Consider the following 16,981-nt stretch of genomic DNA (forward strand, 5'->3'; position numbering starts at 1 on the left):
AAGATGGCATGTATATTTGCAAGGTAGCATGTTGGTGGGATCTGGGCTTTGATGGCAAGTATTTGAAAATGACCTGTGAAATTCAGTGTTGATCCCGGTCATCCTTTGTTTTAGAATCCTTTTACAATTTCAGCTCCTTTCATCTGGCAAATGAAATGGGATGCCAAGATGTAGAACAAATATATGTAGGGATTCTTTTATTCTGGCTGCTTCCTTTTACTCACATGGCTATTACTTTATGCTTTGATAATGTTGTTATAATGGGAATATTAATATTGCATTATTTTATTATATCGTTATTTTGCTATTCATTTGTTATTTTGTGAGGTGCTGTATGTAAATGCATGTTTATTCTCCTGCCTGCGCCATATTTGTTCAACAGAGACATAAAGAATTTATTGGCTGGTTTGACCTGTACTTCTTTGTTAGAGGTTACTCAAAGTTTGGCAGAAATACAGTATATAGGAGGTAAATTGCAGCTTTTGTTGCTTGCTTTTGCTGTTCAGCTAAATTAACACCATTGATGTTTATCAATTTAATGCGACAGCACTAAATTGATAAAGTAAAGATAATTTTACTTGGAGTGTTTGTCCTAATGATGCCTAAATATACAATGAACGAAACTTTATAAAGACGGGGGACAGTCTTTAGAACAAGCTTGCTTCAGAGGATCCATCTCGCCCTTTGGCAAGCTTGCATTATTGATGTCTTTGTTTACATGAAGAGACCCTTTGTCAGGTTGCAGGCCTTTTGAAGGCTTGTATTAGTCACTTTATAATTAGCCGTTAATGTCTCAGCTCGTCTCCGTCTGTAAGGGCCCTGCTCATCTCTGGATTTATAGCTGCTTAAAGACTTGGGCTTAAGATTTAGACTTTAAATCTCCAGACAAAGTACATCCATTGTTTTGATATAATTTATTATTCTATCTCCTTTTTGTTTTGTCTCCAAGTTGTGTAGGGGTCCGTTATTCATGTGTGTGTATTTAACACACCAGGGCTGACGTGTGAGGCCGGCTTTGCTGGGAGAGGGTGCGATATAGTTGAGAAGAATTTGAGGTGTCCATTATCAGGGAAAAAAATCAAGTGTCTCTGTGTTTCTATCCACCCTTCCCCTCTTCTTTCTTTCTTTTGTATGTTTTATTTTCTTTCTTTCTCTCTCCCCCTCTCTGCAGGGTGCCATTAGCCATTCAGCACAGAAAGGCCTTGAGGAATCTAAAGCGACAGAGCAGAAAAAGAATAGAAAAAAAAAACTAAATCATGAAGGGAGAAGAGAGTCTGCAAGGAGGGAGTAAGGGGCCAAGGGCACAAAGGGATGGAGTGAGGTGTTTAGGTTATAGACACAAACCAGACAGAGAGAACATACAGTGTGACACATGGAGATGGGAGGGATTAGGGATGGGCCAAGACGATGAAGAAAACCCAGAGGAATGACACAAAACAGAGGAGAGAATTAGAACTCAGACAGAAAGGGATCTAAGAGCTAGACTGGAAACGAGTACAGAGAAGGTGCGACTAATAGACGGAGAGAGGGTTGGTATGGAGAAGAGATGCACTGTACATACATGGGGTATGCTAATTGTGGATTTCTGAATTATAAATGAGATTAATAGGATGAGCAGAATATTAATATATTTTCGTTTGCTTCTCCTGTTTTACCCAGACACTTTAAAATGGTAATGCCTTTTTTGTTTTCCAACAAATGCAACTCTCATTTTGCGCGTCATCTTCTTTGTCTTCCATCTCCCTCTTGTTTTACCAATGATGTTCCCTCTCACACAAGAAGGCATCTGTTGAATAATTGCTACTTAGTTCCATCAACACAACTTACTGAAATAAATGATTGTCACATGACTCGCAGGCTCATCATTATATTTCTTTCACATTCTGCCTAACCCACCGCCATTAGCGGGCTAATGTTTAGAGTGCTTCGTTTTACTTGCAAGGCATTTGGATGAACTGTGGAGATTATTTCCTCTCTTTGTGTTATGTTTTGTGCTGTGCTATTTTTGTTGTGATTTGCATCTTGCATTTCCGGCTCAGTGACAGAAACATAAATGTGTTCTCCCCTCAGGTCCTGGCAACATGGAGACTGTATCTCTTCACTGTCAAAGTGCCCACCAAGGTAAATGTTCCTCGCTCTCAGTGGAATTTAATGACTTTTACTTGCCAGATGTGAGCTCATGGTAATGCAGAGGCAAAAGAAAAGAGATTGTGAGAGTAGAAAGGAGAAATCATATTTACAACTGTGGTTATGCTATGTAATGATGCTGACAGTAATAATGACATGTCTAAGGGAACAGAAAGCTGTCTGAAATACTAAATGCAGAAAAAGAAGCATTCTTGAGGTGAATCCTACTTTGATTTCCCAACAAAACCAGAGTGTCCACCAAGTGAGCCAGAAAAGATTTAAATTAACCTTTACTTAAGAAACCTTCGCTTGATCGAGATGACTTGAAAAATTACAGACCTATATCCAATCTTCCATTCTTATCTAAACGTTTTTAGAGAATAGTTGCTAATCAAATGTGTGAGCATTTATACAGCAATGACCTGTTTGAAGAGTTTCAGTCAGGTTTTAGAGCTCATCATAGCACTGAAACAGCTCTGCTGAAAGTCACTAATGATATTCTTATAGCCTCAGATAATGGACTTGTGTCTGTACTTGTCCCCATAGATCTCAGTGCTGCATTTGATACAGTCATTCATAATATTCTCTTAGAAAGGCTGGAATATGCTGTAGGGATCAGGGGAACAGCGCTAGGCTGGTTTAAATCTTATCTGTCTGACAGATTCCAGTTTGTTCATGTAAATGATAAATCATCTTTAAACTCCAGGGTTAATTGTGGAATACAACAGGGTTCAGTGCTTGGACCAATTCTCTTTACTATTGTTTTTCCGTCTGGTGTTGTAAATCATCCAAGCTCCCTTGTGGCATCTATACCATGGCCAAAAGTTGACATTTATTGCTTTATTGTCCCTACAGCCAGCTTTTACTGCTTGCAGCTGTTGAGAACTTCCTAACTTCTGCTTCACCCTTGTGCCATCCTGACCCCTGCTGTGATCTGTGCTCTCTCCTCAAGGCTCACTCGTGTTAAATCTCAGTTTAATGTTCTCACATGCAAACTAAACTAATAGTATGAAATTACATGATTTTAATTCTCAACACTATATATATGCTTCCAATAGGTCAAATTATCAGGCAGCATAGGATACATTTTCACTGTTACGCTGATGATACTCAGCTTTACTCATCCATAAATCATAATGAGCCCAACCAGATAGATAGATTACAAGCTTGTCTTGAAGACATAAAAACGTGGATGACTTTACATTTTTTGCCTCTAAATTCAGACAAGACAGAAGGTGTTGTCTTTGGACCGGAGTCTTTAAAAAAGAAACTGCTTAGTCAATCACTTAACCTGGATGGCATTAAATTGACCTCTGGTAATAAAGTAAAAAACCTTGGTGTTACTTTTGACCAGGACATGTCATTTAAATTCCATATTAAACAGGTTTCTAGAATTTCCTTCTTTCACCTCCGGAACATTGCCAAAATTAGAAACATCCTGTCCAGGAGTGACGCTGAAAAACTAGTCCATGCATTTGTTACTTCAAGGCTGGACTATTGTAATTCTTTACTATCAGGATGTCCACAAAATGCAGTTAAAAGCCTTCAGCTGATTCAGAATGCTGCAGTAAGAGTTCTGATGAAAATTAAAAAGATAAATCACATTTCTCCTATTTTAGCTTCCCTTCATTGGCTCCCTGTTAAATCCAGAATAGAATTTAAAATTCTCCTCCTCACATATAAAGCCCTTAATGATCTAGCTCCATCATACATCAGAGATCTGATTGTTCCATATGTTCCTAACAGAGCACTTCGTTCTCAGACTGCAGGTTTACTGGTGGTTCCTAGAGTCTCTAGAAGTAGAATGGGAGGCAGATATTTTAGTTATCAGGCTCCTCTCCTGTGGAACCAGCTCCCAGTTTTAGTCCGTGAGGCAGACACCCTGTCTACTTTTAAGGCTAGGCTTAAAACTTTCCTATTTTATAAAGCTTATAGTTAGAGTGGCTTAGGCTATCTTCCTTATTTTTTACCTCCACCTTCTTCCCTCCCTGTTGGATGGAGTAAGGGGGAGTCAGGTTTAGCCTAAACCGGCTCAGTTATCGTTGAGGTGCGAACACACCCTCCATTTCTGCTACCTGAATGACTCCTTCTCTTTTCCAATGGTTATAATCAGTCTGACAGAGAGAGGTATCCCAATCATTGTGGTTTTTAGTATAACAGTGACCATCAGTGGGCTCTAGATGGACAAACTTTATCAGTTTATTATTTTACTTAGTGACCTTACAGGTGGCCCGTTCTGGGGAGGCCGGGCTCTGGCACTCGGTGGTTTGGTCTGGCCTCCCCGGCGGCCCCGTGCCGTGGGGTGCCTTGAGATGACATTTTTTTAAATAAACTGAAACTATCTGTGTAGATATGCTGCTATAGGCTTAGGCTGCTGGAGGACATAATGATCACTTTCACCCTCTTCACCACATTCTCACACTACTCTCCAATTTTGCATTATTTGATGTTATTTCAGTTTTTAACTTTATGTTCTCTCTCTTTTCTCTTCCTAGAAGCTACACCTGGCCTGACTCTGTGTCTACCTGCGACACCTTTCTGGAGAGGGGCATTGTCCAAGCTTCTGCTGGCAACAACTTAATGCTCACCTTTTACAGATGATCCACTTGGCCCTGTCTTTCAGTGTTTAACCCTTTCTTTCTCCTAGATATAGCAATTGACTGAGCTTTACTGTGACTAACTCTATGTGCTCTCTTTCAGACTCTATCCTTGAAAACTGGCTCAAAGTTTATCTGTTCTTTCTTTCTGGATGAAATGACTAAAGGAGCTACATCCACTAACATTTACTTTTCCCTCCCATAGAAAGTACTCTGGATCAGTGCTTCTTTGTTCTCTTTGTGTCTTTGCTCTGTTCTCTCAAACCCCCAGTCGGTCGTGGCAGATGGACGCTCATACTGAGCCTGGTTCTGCTGGAGGTTTTTTCCTGTTAAAAGGGATTTTTCCTCTCCACTGTCGCTACATGCATGCTCAGTATGAGGGATTGCTGCAAAGTCAACGCCAGTGACTGTCCACTGTCGCTACATACTGTCATAACTGTATTTTGTGGTGGACCAGAGGCAGACAAGCACGGAGAAAAGCAGAGTGGGATCAAAACTCCAACTTTAATTTAAAGAGTTCACTCACATGAAGGCGAGGTGCAGGGTGACAAGATAATCCAGTTGACAGGGTATTTGAAAACAGAACTTAACAGAATCCAGTGCAAGGACAAAAATCCAAAAGAGACATCTGCACGAGGACACAGAAGAGACATAACGACACCGCGTGGAACAAAGGACGAAGGCAAACTTAAATACAGACAAAGGTGGACATGAAACAATAGGGCAGGTAATCAGAGGAACAGGGAACAGGTGACACAAGGAGGCTGGGAGGCAGAGGGAGCAGGTGAACCTAATAAAACCAAAGCATGAGGAAAGGGACTAAAGACAAGACAGTAAGCAGACCTAAATGAAACTATAAACCAAGATAAAAATAAAGCATAAGAATCAGGGATAAACATGAACTGAAGGAAACTGAGAAACTGAAGGGAACACAACAACCTAAGCACTTAACAGAATAGGAACCAAAAGAGAACCCTGACTAAAAAGTATTCAAAACCATTCAAAGAACAAGAGAGCAACGCCAAGGGAACAAAGGGTGAGAGAACACATTGGGGGGCAGAAGAAAACTAGAACTGTAGGAAAAAACAGAAAACACAAATACAAAACCATAAACAAGAAACCTCTAGTAAACAGTAAACAAAACAAAACACAAAGTTCAAAACCTCACATCCTGACACATGCTCATCCAAGAGGAGTGAATGCTACAAATCTCTGACTCGATGCAATCTGCTGGGTTTCCTTAGATAGAAAAACTTTTTATCCAATTTGAATAAATAACTGAATCTGACTGCACTGTTCAATGGTTAGGATTAATTGGAATGTATGTACCTGACTTTTGTGAAGTGCCTTGAGACAACATGTGTTATGAATTGGCGCTATATAAATAAACTGAATTGAATTGAAAATATCTGATGACTGGCAAGGCACATGTGTTGATGGATTGGACTGTTATCATTCAGCTGGATTTCAGGACCCACCTTACTTGCTGTAGGTACTTGGTAATGATGATTTTACCTGATCATTTGATCTGAATCTTACTGTATTCTTGGCTTGTACTGAGATGAATTTGAACAATCTGAAATGACTTTAGACCTAATTGGCTTCCATCTAGCAATATTTGAATTGGACTTGTTTGACTTACAAATAGCCTCAAGATGACCTTTGTTGTAAATAGGGCATAAATAAATAAACTGAATTAAATTGTGTGGTTCTTTTTATTTGTGTAAACAATTATATAAAAAAGGTGCTCTAAAAAGTTCTACAGATAATAATGAGGTGTAAATTTAGCCATAGATATTTGGGGCTGATGATTGAAGGTGGACTAAGCCTAAATTGTTGAGGTCAGTAATAGATATACTGATTGCATTAATTTTCTCTAGGGTTCAGGAAGTCATGACATGTTTTGAACTCCAAGGTCTAATTAATACTAAGGCATAGCCATCGAGTTAAAAAAAAAAATGGAACATGTAATACGGATCATTTAAAACCAAAGTGATACTTTGTTTCTGTTTTATCAGGTGGAGGTCACTTTCAACTTTTTGGAGATCAGAGCAATGAACACCTACCCAGACTACCAGGTCCGAAGCATGCTTTATCCATGTGTGGATCATCTAATCAGTGTAAACTGTTACAGCAGAATAAAACTGATCTCATGTCCCTGTACAGGTGGTCATCGATACAGACAAGACCACCTACTCGCTAAGACTTCAGACCCAGGACCAGCTGGATCACATGGTCAACCACATCAACTACGCACTCTCCCGGGTCTTCAACAACTCAATTTATGCGTAAGCCTTAGGGGAGAAACAGGTTTTTGTTATTTTGTCTTTTGTTTTCTGAGCTTGTCTTTTGTTTGCAAGCTGGCAAGGTTTAGGTTTTTTTTCTTCACAAATAATCTCTGCTGTAATTTGCATTAGCTTTATTTCTACCTCAGTACATGTTAGAACTTGGCAGCACCAGAGGGCACTTAGGAAACAGTAAAGAAAAGCTTGTATTGTCTTTTGTTCAAATCAGATTGTTTTACATGTCTGCATGAGCATGCAACCAGTAAGGAGAAGATTTTCAGTCTTTGATTTTCTCAAAATCTTCCAAAAGCTAGGGATTGACTTCATTTGTTGACCTGCACAAGCTTGCATTGCTATCTCCATCCTTTTCCCTCCACTTAAATGACTGTTTTTAATTCAGGTCCCAGCAGATGGTTGCTTCCAGTGAGCACATTTAAAGACACTAAAGAGCAGAGCGAACAGAGGGAGAGATAATAATTTGGGTTTGATTGCACAGCCGTGGAACTGATTGGTTCTGTTGTGCTGAAGTGAAAAATGCAGGTGGTGTAAAAATAGCTCACACCTGATGATTGTGGTGATAAGGTAAGGATTAAGGTCATGAATGTGGCTGGGTGTGCGTGGTTTGTTGACAAACAGGATTAAGCATGGTGTGTGCTGAAAACACAGCATGATGTTGTAATCCTTTAAAAAAAAAATAAACCAGGTACAACTTGACATTAGCTGCATACAGTAAAGTATTCTTACCCCTTTATTTTTTTACAATATGTGATGTTATGATCATAAACTCTAAAGTATTTTGTTGATATTTTAAACGAAGTAGTGCAATTTGCTATCGTGACGCAAAAGGCAAATTATGTTCACATGTGAAACACTATACAGGTGCTGGTCATAAAACTAGAATATCATGAAAAAATTGATTTATTTCTGTAATTCCATTCAAGTGAAACTTGTATATTATATTCATTCATTACACACAGACTGATATATTTCACATGTTTATTTCTTTTAATTTTGATGATTATAACTGACAACTAATAAAAAACCCATATTCAGTATCTCACAAAATTTGAATTTTACATAAGACCAATACAGAAAATGATTTTTAGAAATGTTGGCCAACTGAAAACTATGAACATGAAAAGTATGAGCACTAAATACTTAGTTGGGGCTCTTTCTGCCTGGATTACTGCAGCAATGCGGCGTGGCATGGAGTCGATCAGTCTGTGGCTCTGCTCGGGTGTTATGAAAGCCCAGGTTGCTCTGATAGTGGCCTTCAGCTCTTCTGAATTGTTGGCTCTGGCGTATTGCATCTTCCTCTTCACAATACCCCATAGATTTTCTATGGGGTTAAGGTCAGGCGAGTTTGCTGGCCAATTAAAAGCATGGATACCATGGTCCTTAAACCTATGAAACCTACCATGGTCCTTCCTATGAAATTAAAAAGAAAGCAAAAAAATTGTTTGAAACAGCTTTTTCAATTTAGAGAAGATTTTAATTTGTTTGTAAAAATACAAAAGGTCTTCATCTGCATCGACTGCTTTGTACAGTTCTTGGCCGTAAAACAAAATCAGATGTCCCAGGGCTGTACATTTAACACACCTGGTTTAGATAAAGCATATTCAATATGTTACAATGGTACCATCATAGTTCACACCTACATGCATCCAGAAAATCTCTGGTAAGACTTGAAAACGGATGATCACAGACGCTCTTCATCCAAACTTGACAGAGGTTGAGCTATTTTGGAAAGAAGTCTTACTCTGCCAAAGACTTGCTGCTGTAAATGTTGTTCTACACAGCATTTACTCAAGGAAACCGAATACAAATACACACCACACTTTTCAGATTTTTATCTGTAAAAACATTTAAAAACCACTTGTCTTGTTCTTTCTGAACTAGGCATTACCTTTTTTTGGTCAGTCACACAAAATTCCAAAACAAAACTTTGAAGATTGTGTCTGAAATGTGACATAATGTGAAAAGATTATAGGGGTATGAATAGTTTTGCAACGCAATGGACTTTTAAGTTTCCCTAGAATCCCACTCATGCTCTCTGTTGTACTGAAACAAAGTCATGTTCCTTTCAGTGCAGCATTATGTGTGTGATGTTTTTATAGTCCCTGTCCTTATACATTTCTACATAATAGGTACCAGTTTTCAGAAAAGAACCAATAGTAGTAGAAGCATTTGCTTTTAAGTTGCCAGCCAGCATATCAGGGATCCAATTCTGTTTTATACTATTTATTTATTAATGACCAAAGCAATGTCATAAGCAGCTTCCGCTTTGTAGATGCTCAGACGCATCTTGGCTCGGTCTAAAGTAGCTATAATGAACAAAAGAGAGCATGCTGCAAAGAAGCATCGTTCCCAGCAAAAATAGGACAGTATAATAATCTTAAATACATTATGGAGCCTAGCTGTGTTGTTTTGTACATAAGCCCATGTTAGTTAAAATGGTCTTTTGGTGTGCTTATGTAACTCAGCCATAAAAGAGAATGCATTATTGGTGTTATTACTAATAGCAGAAGCCTGCCCAGCAATAAATGGGCAGGTTGCTCTAAAGCTTAAGAGCTGCCTTATGCCAGATCTTTGAGCACAGCTTTGAAAAGAAATGGGGGTCATTTACAGAACATTCTGTTCATTTTGGCCAACTTGCAACTAAATCTACATGACTTTCATTCATAGGTCCTCTTGGAAATGACCTGTGTGAGTGTCCTAGCACTGCGGGTTTTAAAATAAATGCTATATAGACTACTGGAGGGATTACCATTAAATCTCATTTTTGTGGTTGAATAATTTGATCTGGAGGCTACACTGACAGAGCAACTTTGTTGTAATGTGTCCAGCCTTCCTGTTGTCTGCTGAAGTCTCACTTCCTGTTTAAAAGCAGCAGCCTAAATGTACAGCAGACATATTTTTCTTTTACATAGCATTTGTGCTTTTTCTGACCTTATTTTTAAATACCTCATTGACTGAAATTAGACAATTTTAAAGGCGGTTTTAGGTCTTTCTCCCTCAATACCGACTTCAACTCTGATTGCTGTGGATTTAGCACTCTGGTGTGGTTCCTTCGCTGACCGCAAATATGATTTTTGAGTTTCCTGCTGGCTGATTAATGGTTATGGCTGCTCAGCATGAAAATATACAGATTCCAGTCATCTGCTGATATCTTGGTGCATTTCTATAAGTACGTGATCCTAGCTAACATGTAAAATTGAGTATTTATAAGACAACAGTTTTAGCAGCTGTGGTATGAATCCATTCCAATATTGACTTTTGGTGAAAGACACATGACTCATTCAATCCCCCTTTGCCTATCAGTTTACAATGACTTGATGCCAGAAGAGTTATGAGCATATTTCTTCAATGCATTGTGTACATTCACAATCAGACGCAGTGGTTTACAGCTGACTTAATCTGCTAAATGTACAGTGCCATTAAACAAATTACTGCTCCCTTGCAGATTTCTTCTATTTTTGCTGGACCTACCCTTGGTCCTATCTGAAGACATAATATTAACTTTGATTAACCACATTTTTGGGTTCAGTTTCATTCAACATGCCCTGGCCTGATTACTGAACCTGCTTGACAATATGAAGCGGGGGCAGAAATCCCTTTTTAATTTGTGGGGGACCATAAACAGGAAAATCTTTGAGAGTAATTCCTGCAGGGGGACATAAAAAAAAAAGCTTTCTCCCTCGCTTTCCTGCTCCTTACGACTTTCCTTGTAGGGTTGAGCCCTCAGCATGTTAAATAATGTTATTAAAAGTTATAATAGTAGTTATAGCACTGCTGTTTACTGATCTGATTGGCTGACTGAACAATCTTTCACTTTAAAAGAAACTAGAAATCTGTCAAACTGAACATCAAAGTCTGGGGATAACTACTAGCCTACAAAAAATAATCAAAACTCAAACTTAAATGAAAAATACCAATATATATTTTAAAATCTGCATATCTCTCCAGAAACAAATTTTCCAGTTTCCGGCTATGATATGAAGTAGGCTAAAATATATTGAAAATCAACACATGCGCTGATCTATTGTCAAAGTCATTGACATTCATCAGTCAGGAAAAGGATTACAAAGTCATTTCTTAGGCTTTGGTACTCCTTATGAACTTTCTCAAGAGTGGTCAGCCTACCAAAATTACTCCAAGAGTGCACTGACAACACATTCAGGAGATCACAAAAAATCCAGAAGAACATCTAAAGCCCTGGAGACTTCACCTGCCTCAGTTGGCAGTGTTCATGATTTAACCAAAAACAAAGAGACTCGGAGAAAATGGCATGCAAGGGAGGCTCCAAGGCAAAAACCATTGTTGCCCAAAATCTGAAGTATTCAAGTGTGACAAAAAAAGCAAAAAGATAAGAAATCTGTAAGGGGGCAAATACATTTTCATGGCACTATAAATAATTAGATGGATCTTATGCAAGTCCAACCTTTGGACACACTCACCTAATAACATCAGGTGATCCTTACCTATTTATGTAATTTCTTAGACATCAAAAACTAATCTTTTCTGCTTTTGTAATGATCACATTTTTATATAGTAACGCATGGCTATATGACAGAAAAGAAGGTAAACATGCACCTACCTAACACCCGCTGTTGGTTTTATCACTGAGAGCTTAGCTCAACATGATCTTCTAGTAGATTAGTGCACAGCTGAACAACTTCTTTCTCTTTCTTTTCAGTCCTCCTATTTGTCGAGCAGAAGGAGACCTGCCTGATGGCAGCCATAAGTTTTCACCCAACTCTGAATCATCCTTAGAGCCTCCTAAAACCTGTGGTTAGTCCTCTATCCTTCTCTCACACATATGCACACAGTTAGAGATCAAGAATTTCAGCACTTGAGAGTCCATTTCCCCACACTGACACAGACACTATAAGAAAAACTTTTTTTGGGGACTTTTCCTTAAGTGGGTCAGAGGCCAAAAGTTGCTCTTCTTGCTTTTTTTGGCTTGTAATCCTCCTAATCTTCATGAAGAGCTCTTTGAAGATGTTGTTCTGGGCTTTCATCTCACCTCGGTGCAGCCCATCTCAGTCTCACACACTCCCAGATTTGTTTTTATCTTTCTCCAAACTATTTGTATTGCACCTTGGCTGTTTCTGATTTGCTGAGATTTTTATGTAGCTTTTTTTTAAGCGGACGTTGATTTATCTCCTCATCATTTCAGGTGGTTTTTCTGAGACATATGCTGCCCTTTGTGACTACAATGGAATCGGCTGCAAAGAAGAAGTGCAGTGGGTGAGCAGACCATATTGGTTCTACTTTAGATACTTGCTTGTTGTCCTATATGAGCAACACTGATGAAGTACATTGTAATGCATCTCAAAAAATTTGAATATCATCAAAAAGTAAAATTATTTCAGTAGTTGGTCAGTCGGTGAAATGCTGAAACTCATTTAGGTTTGTTAGAGTTTTACATTTTGAGAGATGATGTTTGATTCTCAGAAAATTTGATTACATAAAACCAAGGAGGATTTCTAACCCAGAAATCTTATGTTATAAACAGTCATGAAGAAGACTGCTAACTTGATATTCTGTGAGGAGAGTAAGCCACTAAAGTTCACTGCTAAAGAAGGTGGGCGTTCAGAGTGCTGAATCCAAGAAAATTAATAGAAAGTTGAGTGAAAGGAAAAATGTTGCTAGAAAAAAGTGCACAAGCAGGGATAATAACAGTGTTGAGAGGAAAGGGAAGCAAAGCCGAATCAACAGTTTGTGGGAGATTTATAAGTTGTGCAATACAGCTGGAGTCAGGGCTTCAAGAGCCACCACACACAAACATATCCAGGACAACCGACCCATTCTCTGTGTAAATTTACTCCCAAAGCAGAGACAAAGAAGTGTCAGAAGCATCTTACTTTGGATAAAGAGAAAAGAGCCTGGACTGTTGGTCAGTGGGCCAAAGTCCTTTTTTTAGATTAAAGTAAATTTTGCATTTCATTTGTGCTCCAGAGTCTGGAGGGAGAGTGGAGAGGGACATAATCCATGCTGCTTGAGGTCCAGTTTGAAGTTTACACAGTCTATAATGATTTGAGGAGCCATGCCATCTGCTACTGTTGGTCAACCGTGTTTGTTTTAAGGTCAAATTCAGTGCAGCTGTCTACCAGGACATTTTTGAGAACTTCCTGGTTCTCTCAACTAACCAGCTTTATGGAGAGACTAAATTCATTTTCCAGTAGGACTTGCCACCTGCCCACCCTGCCAAATGTATCAATGTCTGATTTAATGACCATGGTAATACTGTGCTTCATAGGCCAGAAAACTGGTCTGGCCAGTCAGGAGGAAGATGAGAGAACAATGCAAACAAGCTGAAAGCTGCTATTAAGGCAACTGAGGACGAATAATAATAATATTAATAATATTAGAATTTCTTGAGATTCACATGTTTCTTTTTCTGTTGTTTTAGGACGTTGACACAATCTATCACTCTCAGGACAACCGGGAGTTCAACCTACTGGACTTCAGCCATCTTGACAGCAGGTGACACACTTGCCTAAACTTTTAGCAACAGCCCACTCATCAGAGCTCACTGGGTTCTACTGTTTCAAAGAACAACATTACCTTGAGCCAAACTTTGACAACGGCACCACATTTCTCCAGCCCATTGAGTCTGACATGTTGCACAGAAAATCAGGCCAAAGTGATGAATAAATGCAGGTTGTTTACAACTCCACCAAGGGCCATTTAGTAATAGAATAAGATAACAAACACATTTGATACTTGTCAGTTCTATATAGCAGTGGATGTCTGGCTTTCTGTGGGTTGCACACTGTCAGATTGCAAAATAAACCTCAGCCTAGTTTTCTTTTTCGTCCTCACAGTACATGCACGTACTTAAACATATCTCAGTCACTCAAGAGTTGCAGCTGAAGGACACAGTGTAGAAGTGATTAACCATCAAGGTCATGAATGGTTTGAGATTTGCAAATATCTTTTTAACTGCCTCAAAATGTTTAATTAATTCCTCAAGTGATCCTCTAAAAGTCTTTTATCATTGCAGTGCATTTGCTTACATTATACACTGGGTCCGGACAAAGAAAACATTAAATGTTGTGAACAGTAATTGCTTACCAAAATATTAAAGATTTAGAAATAAAATTGTGTTTAGTGGCTGATTTAGGCTACTCTTCATTGCAGTTACAGCTGCAGGTCTTCTCAGGTACGTGTCAACCAGGTCTAGATGGACAGCGTATGGGATCATACATTTTCAGGTCTTGCCACAAATTCTCATTTGGATTTTGGGCTGGACTGGACTATTCTAACACATGAATTTGCTTTGATCTAAACCCTTGTACCTCTGGTTTAGAGACGCTGTCCTGCTAGAAGATGAACCTTCGCTCCAGTCTCAGGCCTTTTGTAGCCTCTAGTAGGTTTTCTTCCAGGATTGCCCTGTTTTTAGCTCCATCCATCCTCCCATCAACTCGGATCAGCTTTTCTGTATCTGGTGATAAAAAAAAAATAATAATTTTACAGCATTATGCTACCACCTCTATGTTTCACAGAGTTGATGTTGTGTTCAGAGTAAAATGCAGTGTTAGTTCTCTGACACATAGTGTTTTACATGTCGGACAAAAAAGTTCACCTTGTGGCCCATCTAACCAGAACACCTTCAGGCCACATGTTGCATCCCCATAGCATGATGCTGCGACTACCTGGTTTAAAAAAAAAAAGCAGGATTGAAATCTATGTCTGGTTTTTTGTACTTTTACTCGTAAAGCATAAGAGATACTGTCTGTACTCACGACACGACTTTCAGTCATGATATTTACCTGAATAGCTCAATATAGAACTCAATAACCATCAGGGTCATGAATGATTTGAGATTTACACATTTCTACCTCATATCTACCTCAAAATGTCAAATTTATTCTTTGAGTAATGTAGAATGTGTCAGAAATATTATACATACGCTTTGTTTATTTGTAATTCTACTGTAACGTTAGTCTTTAAAAACAAACCTTTCTACTGTTTGCCCTGTTAGTAAGGTGGTCTGATATCTGTCAGTCAGTGTCCTCAGCAGACACCGCCCCTGCATTTTCAAACAGAGATCACTACTCGTTTGTTTTGTTTGAAACCCAACCAAATGTGCCTAGCAATCATGTTAATTAATTACGTTTGTCTCAGTGGTTAATAATGAACTTTCCTGTGATGTGACTAACTCTGGACACTTTATTTTGTTACACATAAGAAACACATAAGCGAGTATAGATTGTAGGCAAAAATATTTCCAAACAAAGTGAACTGGGACTGAAAATCTCTTGTACCCGCAACACAATAAATTTCAGTTATTGTTTTATATCAAATCTGTTACTCAGGATTACAGACCTAAAAGTATTAGAATGCAATTTTGCTCTAATACTTTGACTGAACTTTTGTTTTGCAAAACTACTCCTTTGTCATTGTGCATCATGGCTTTGGAACACAAGTATTTCCCAGATGGTACACAGCATCTCATCAGCTGTCACTTCACATGACAGAAGAGTATTTTTAATCTAATCCTAGAACACAGAAGGGGAATGATATGCTTGTCAGAGGCAGAATCAAGGGCTCCAACTTCTGCAAGATGACATGTGCTCACTTCCTTCCTGCCTTTTTAAGTATCTTGTTTCTTAACTCAGATATTGGAGAGAATGTACATTTTCATGAGTCTTGTTGATCCTGAAATGATTTGACAACTGATATGCATTTGACAAATTTAGACTTCCTCATTGATCTTTTGTTTTCTAAAGGTTTTGTTCTGAAAAGTTCACTCAGGCTCGTTTTTGTTTTTTCAGCAACGCTCCCAATATTCTATAGTACAGTACAGTATTCTATAGAAATTGCATGTAGTAGACTGATGCAAAGCACACAGAATTGTAAGGTGGAAATTAAAGGTTACATGGTTTTCAAAATGTTTTATACAGTAAAATCTAAAAGGTGTGTCGCTCATTTCAGGCCCCCCTGAGTACTTTAAAGGCCGCCTTTAGCTCCCAGCTTTGCAAATCTAGGGACAGAGAAATGTGGCCATTCTTCTTTAGAAATCAGCTCAAGCAACATTTATTTTTAAGTCTTGCTACAGATTCTCCATTTGGTTTAGGCCAGGACTTTGACTAGGCCATTGCAACACATTAATGCTTTGATCTAAACCATTCCATTACAGCTCAGACTGTATGTTTAAGGTCGTTGTCCTGCTGGAAGATGACCTTGTGCCCCAGTCTTTTTTTTTTGTGCATTTTGTGCAGCCTCTAACAGGTTTTCTTCTAGCAATACCAGTATTTACATCTCTGTATCTTACCTGACCAGATTCATCATCACTGCAGAAGAAAAGCCTCCCCACAGCATCATGGTGCCATCACAATGGGGATAGTATGTCCAGGGTGATGTGCACAGTTTGTTTTCATCGTAGCATTTTTCATGTAAGCCAGAAAGTTTAGTTTTGGTCTAATCTGACCAGAGCACCCTTTTCAACGGATTCTCCTGTGTGAGCTATGAATTTCTGCTGCTTTTCCAGTTACCTTGGTCCTATTAGCTTCTTCTGTTATTAAAGTTTTCCTTGTCTGTCCTTTCAGTTTAGATAGAAGGAATTTCTTACAGTTGTACAATATTTTTGCCATTTTCTGATGAATAGATGAACAGTGATCCATGAGATGTTCAAGCCTTGGGATATTGTTTTGTAACCTAACCCTGCTTTAAAGGTCTCCACAACCTCATCCCTGACATACAGTACAGACCAAAAGTTTGGACACACCTTCTCATTCAAAGAGTTGTCTTTATTTTCATGACTATGAATATTGTAGCTTCACACTGAAGGTATCAAAACTATGAATTAACACATGTGGAATTATATACTGAACAAAAAAGTGTGAAACAACTGAAAATATGTCTTATATTCTAGGTTCTTCAAAGTAGCCACCTTTTGCTTTGATTACTGGCCACTCGTTTTCTTTACTTAGCTGCTTTTTTCTTGCCATAATACAAATTCTA

At 38.6% G+C, this 16,981-nt stretch overlaps 1 protein-coding gene across 5 annotated transcripts in view; it reads left to right on the forward strand.

Moving 5' to 3' along the window:
• The window catches only part of carmil3 (capping protein regulator and myosin 1 linker 3), a 150,951-nt gene that overhangs the window by 23,453 nt on the left and 110,517 nt on the right, over window positions 1–16,981 (forward strand). For all 5 annotated transcript variants that reach the window (XM_047368548.1, XM_047368545.1, XM_047368546.1 and 2 more), the window contains exons 3-8: window positions 2,071–2,121; window positions 6,743–6,802; window positions 6,891–7,012; window positions 11,706–11,800; window positions 12,189–12,259; window positions 13,425–13,498. In XM_047368548.1, the coding sequence (XP_047224504.1) occupies window positions 2,071–2,121; window positions 6,743–6,802; window positions 6,891–7,012; window positions 11,706–11,800; window positions 12,189–12,259; window positions 13,425–13,498 (473 nt within the window). The remainder of the gene's footprint in view (window positions 1–2,070; window positions 2,122–6,742; window positions 6,803–6,890; window positions 7,013–11,705; window positions 11,801–12,188; window positions 12,260–13,424; window positions 13,499–16,981) is intronic.

Source organism: Girardinichthys multiradiatus, chromosome 6, assembly GCF_021462225.1.
Source record: "Girardinichthys multiradiatus isolate DD_20200921_A chromosome 6, DD_fGirMul_XY1, whole genome shotgun sequence".
Classification (NCBI taxonomy): Eukaryota; Metazoa; Chordata; class Actinopteri; order Cyprinodontiformes; family Goodeidae; genus Girardinichthys; species Girardinichthys multiradiatus.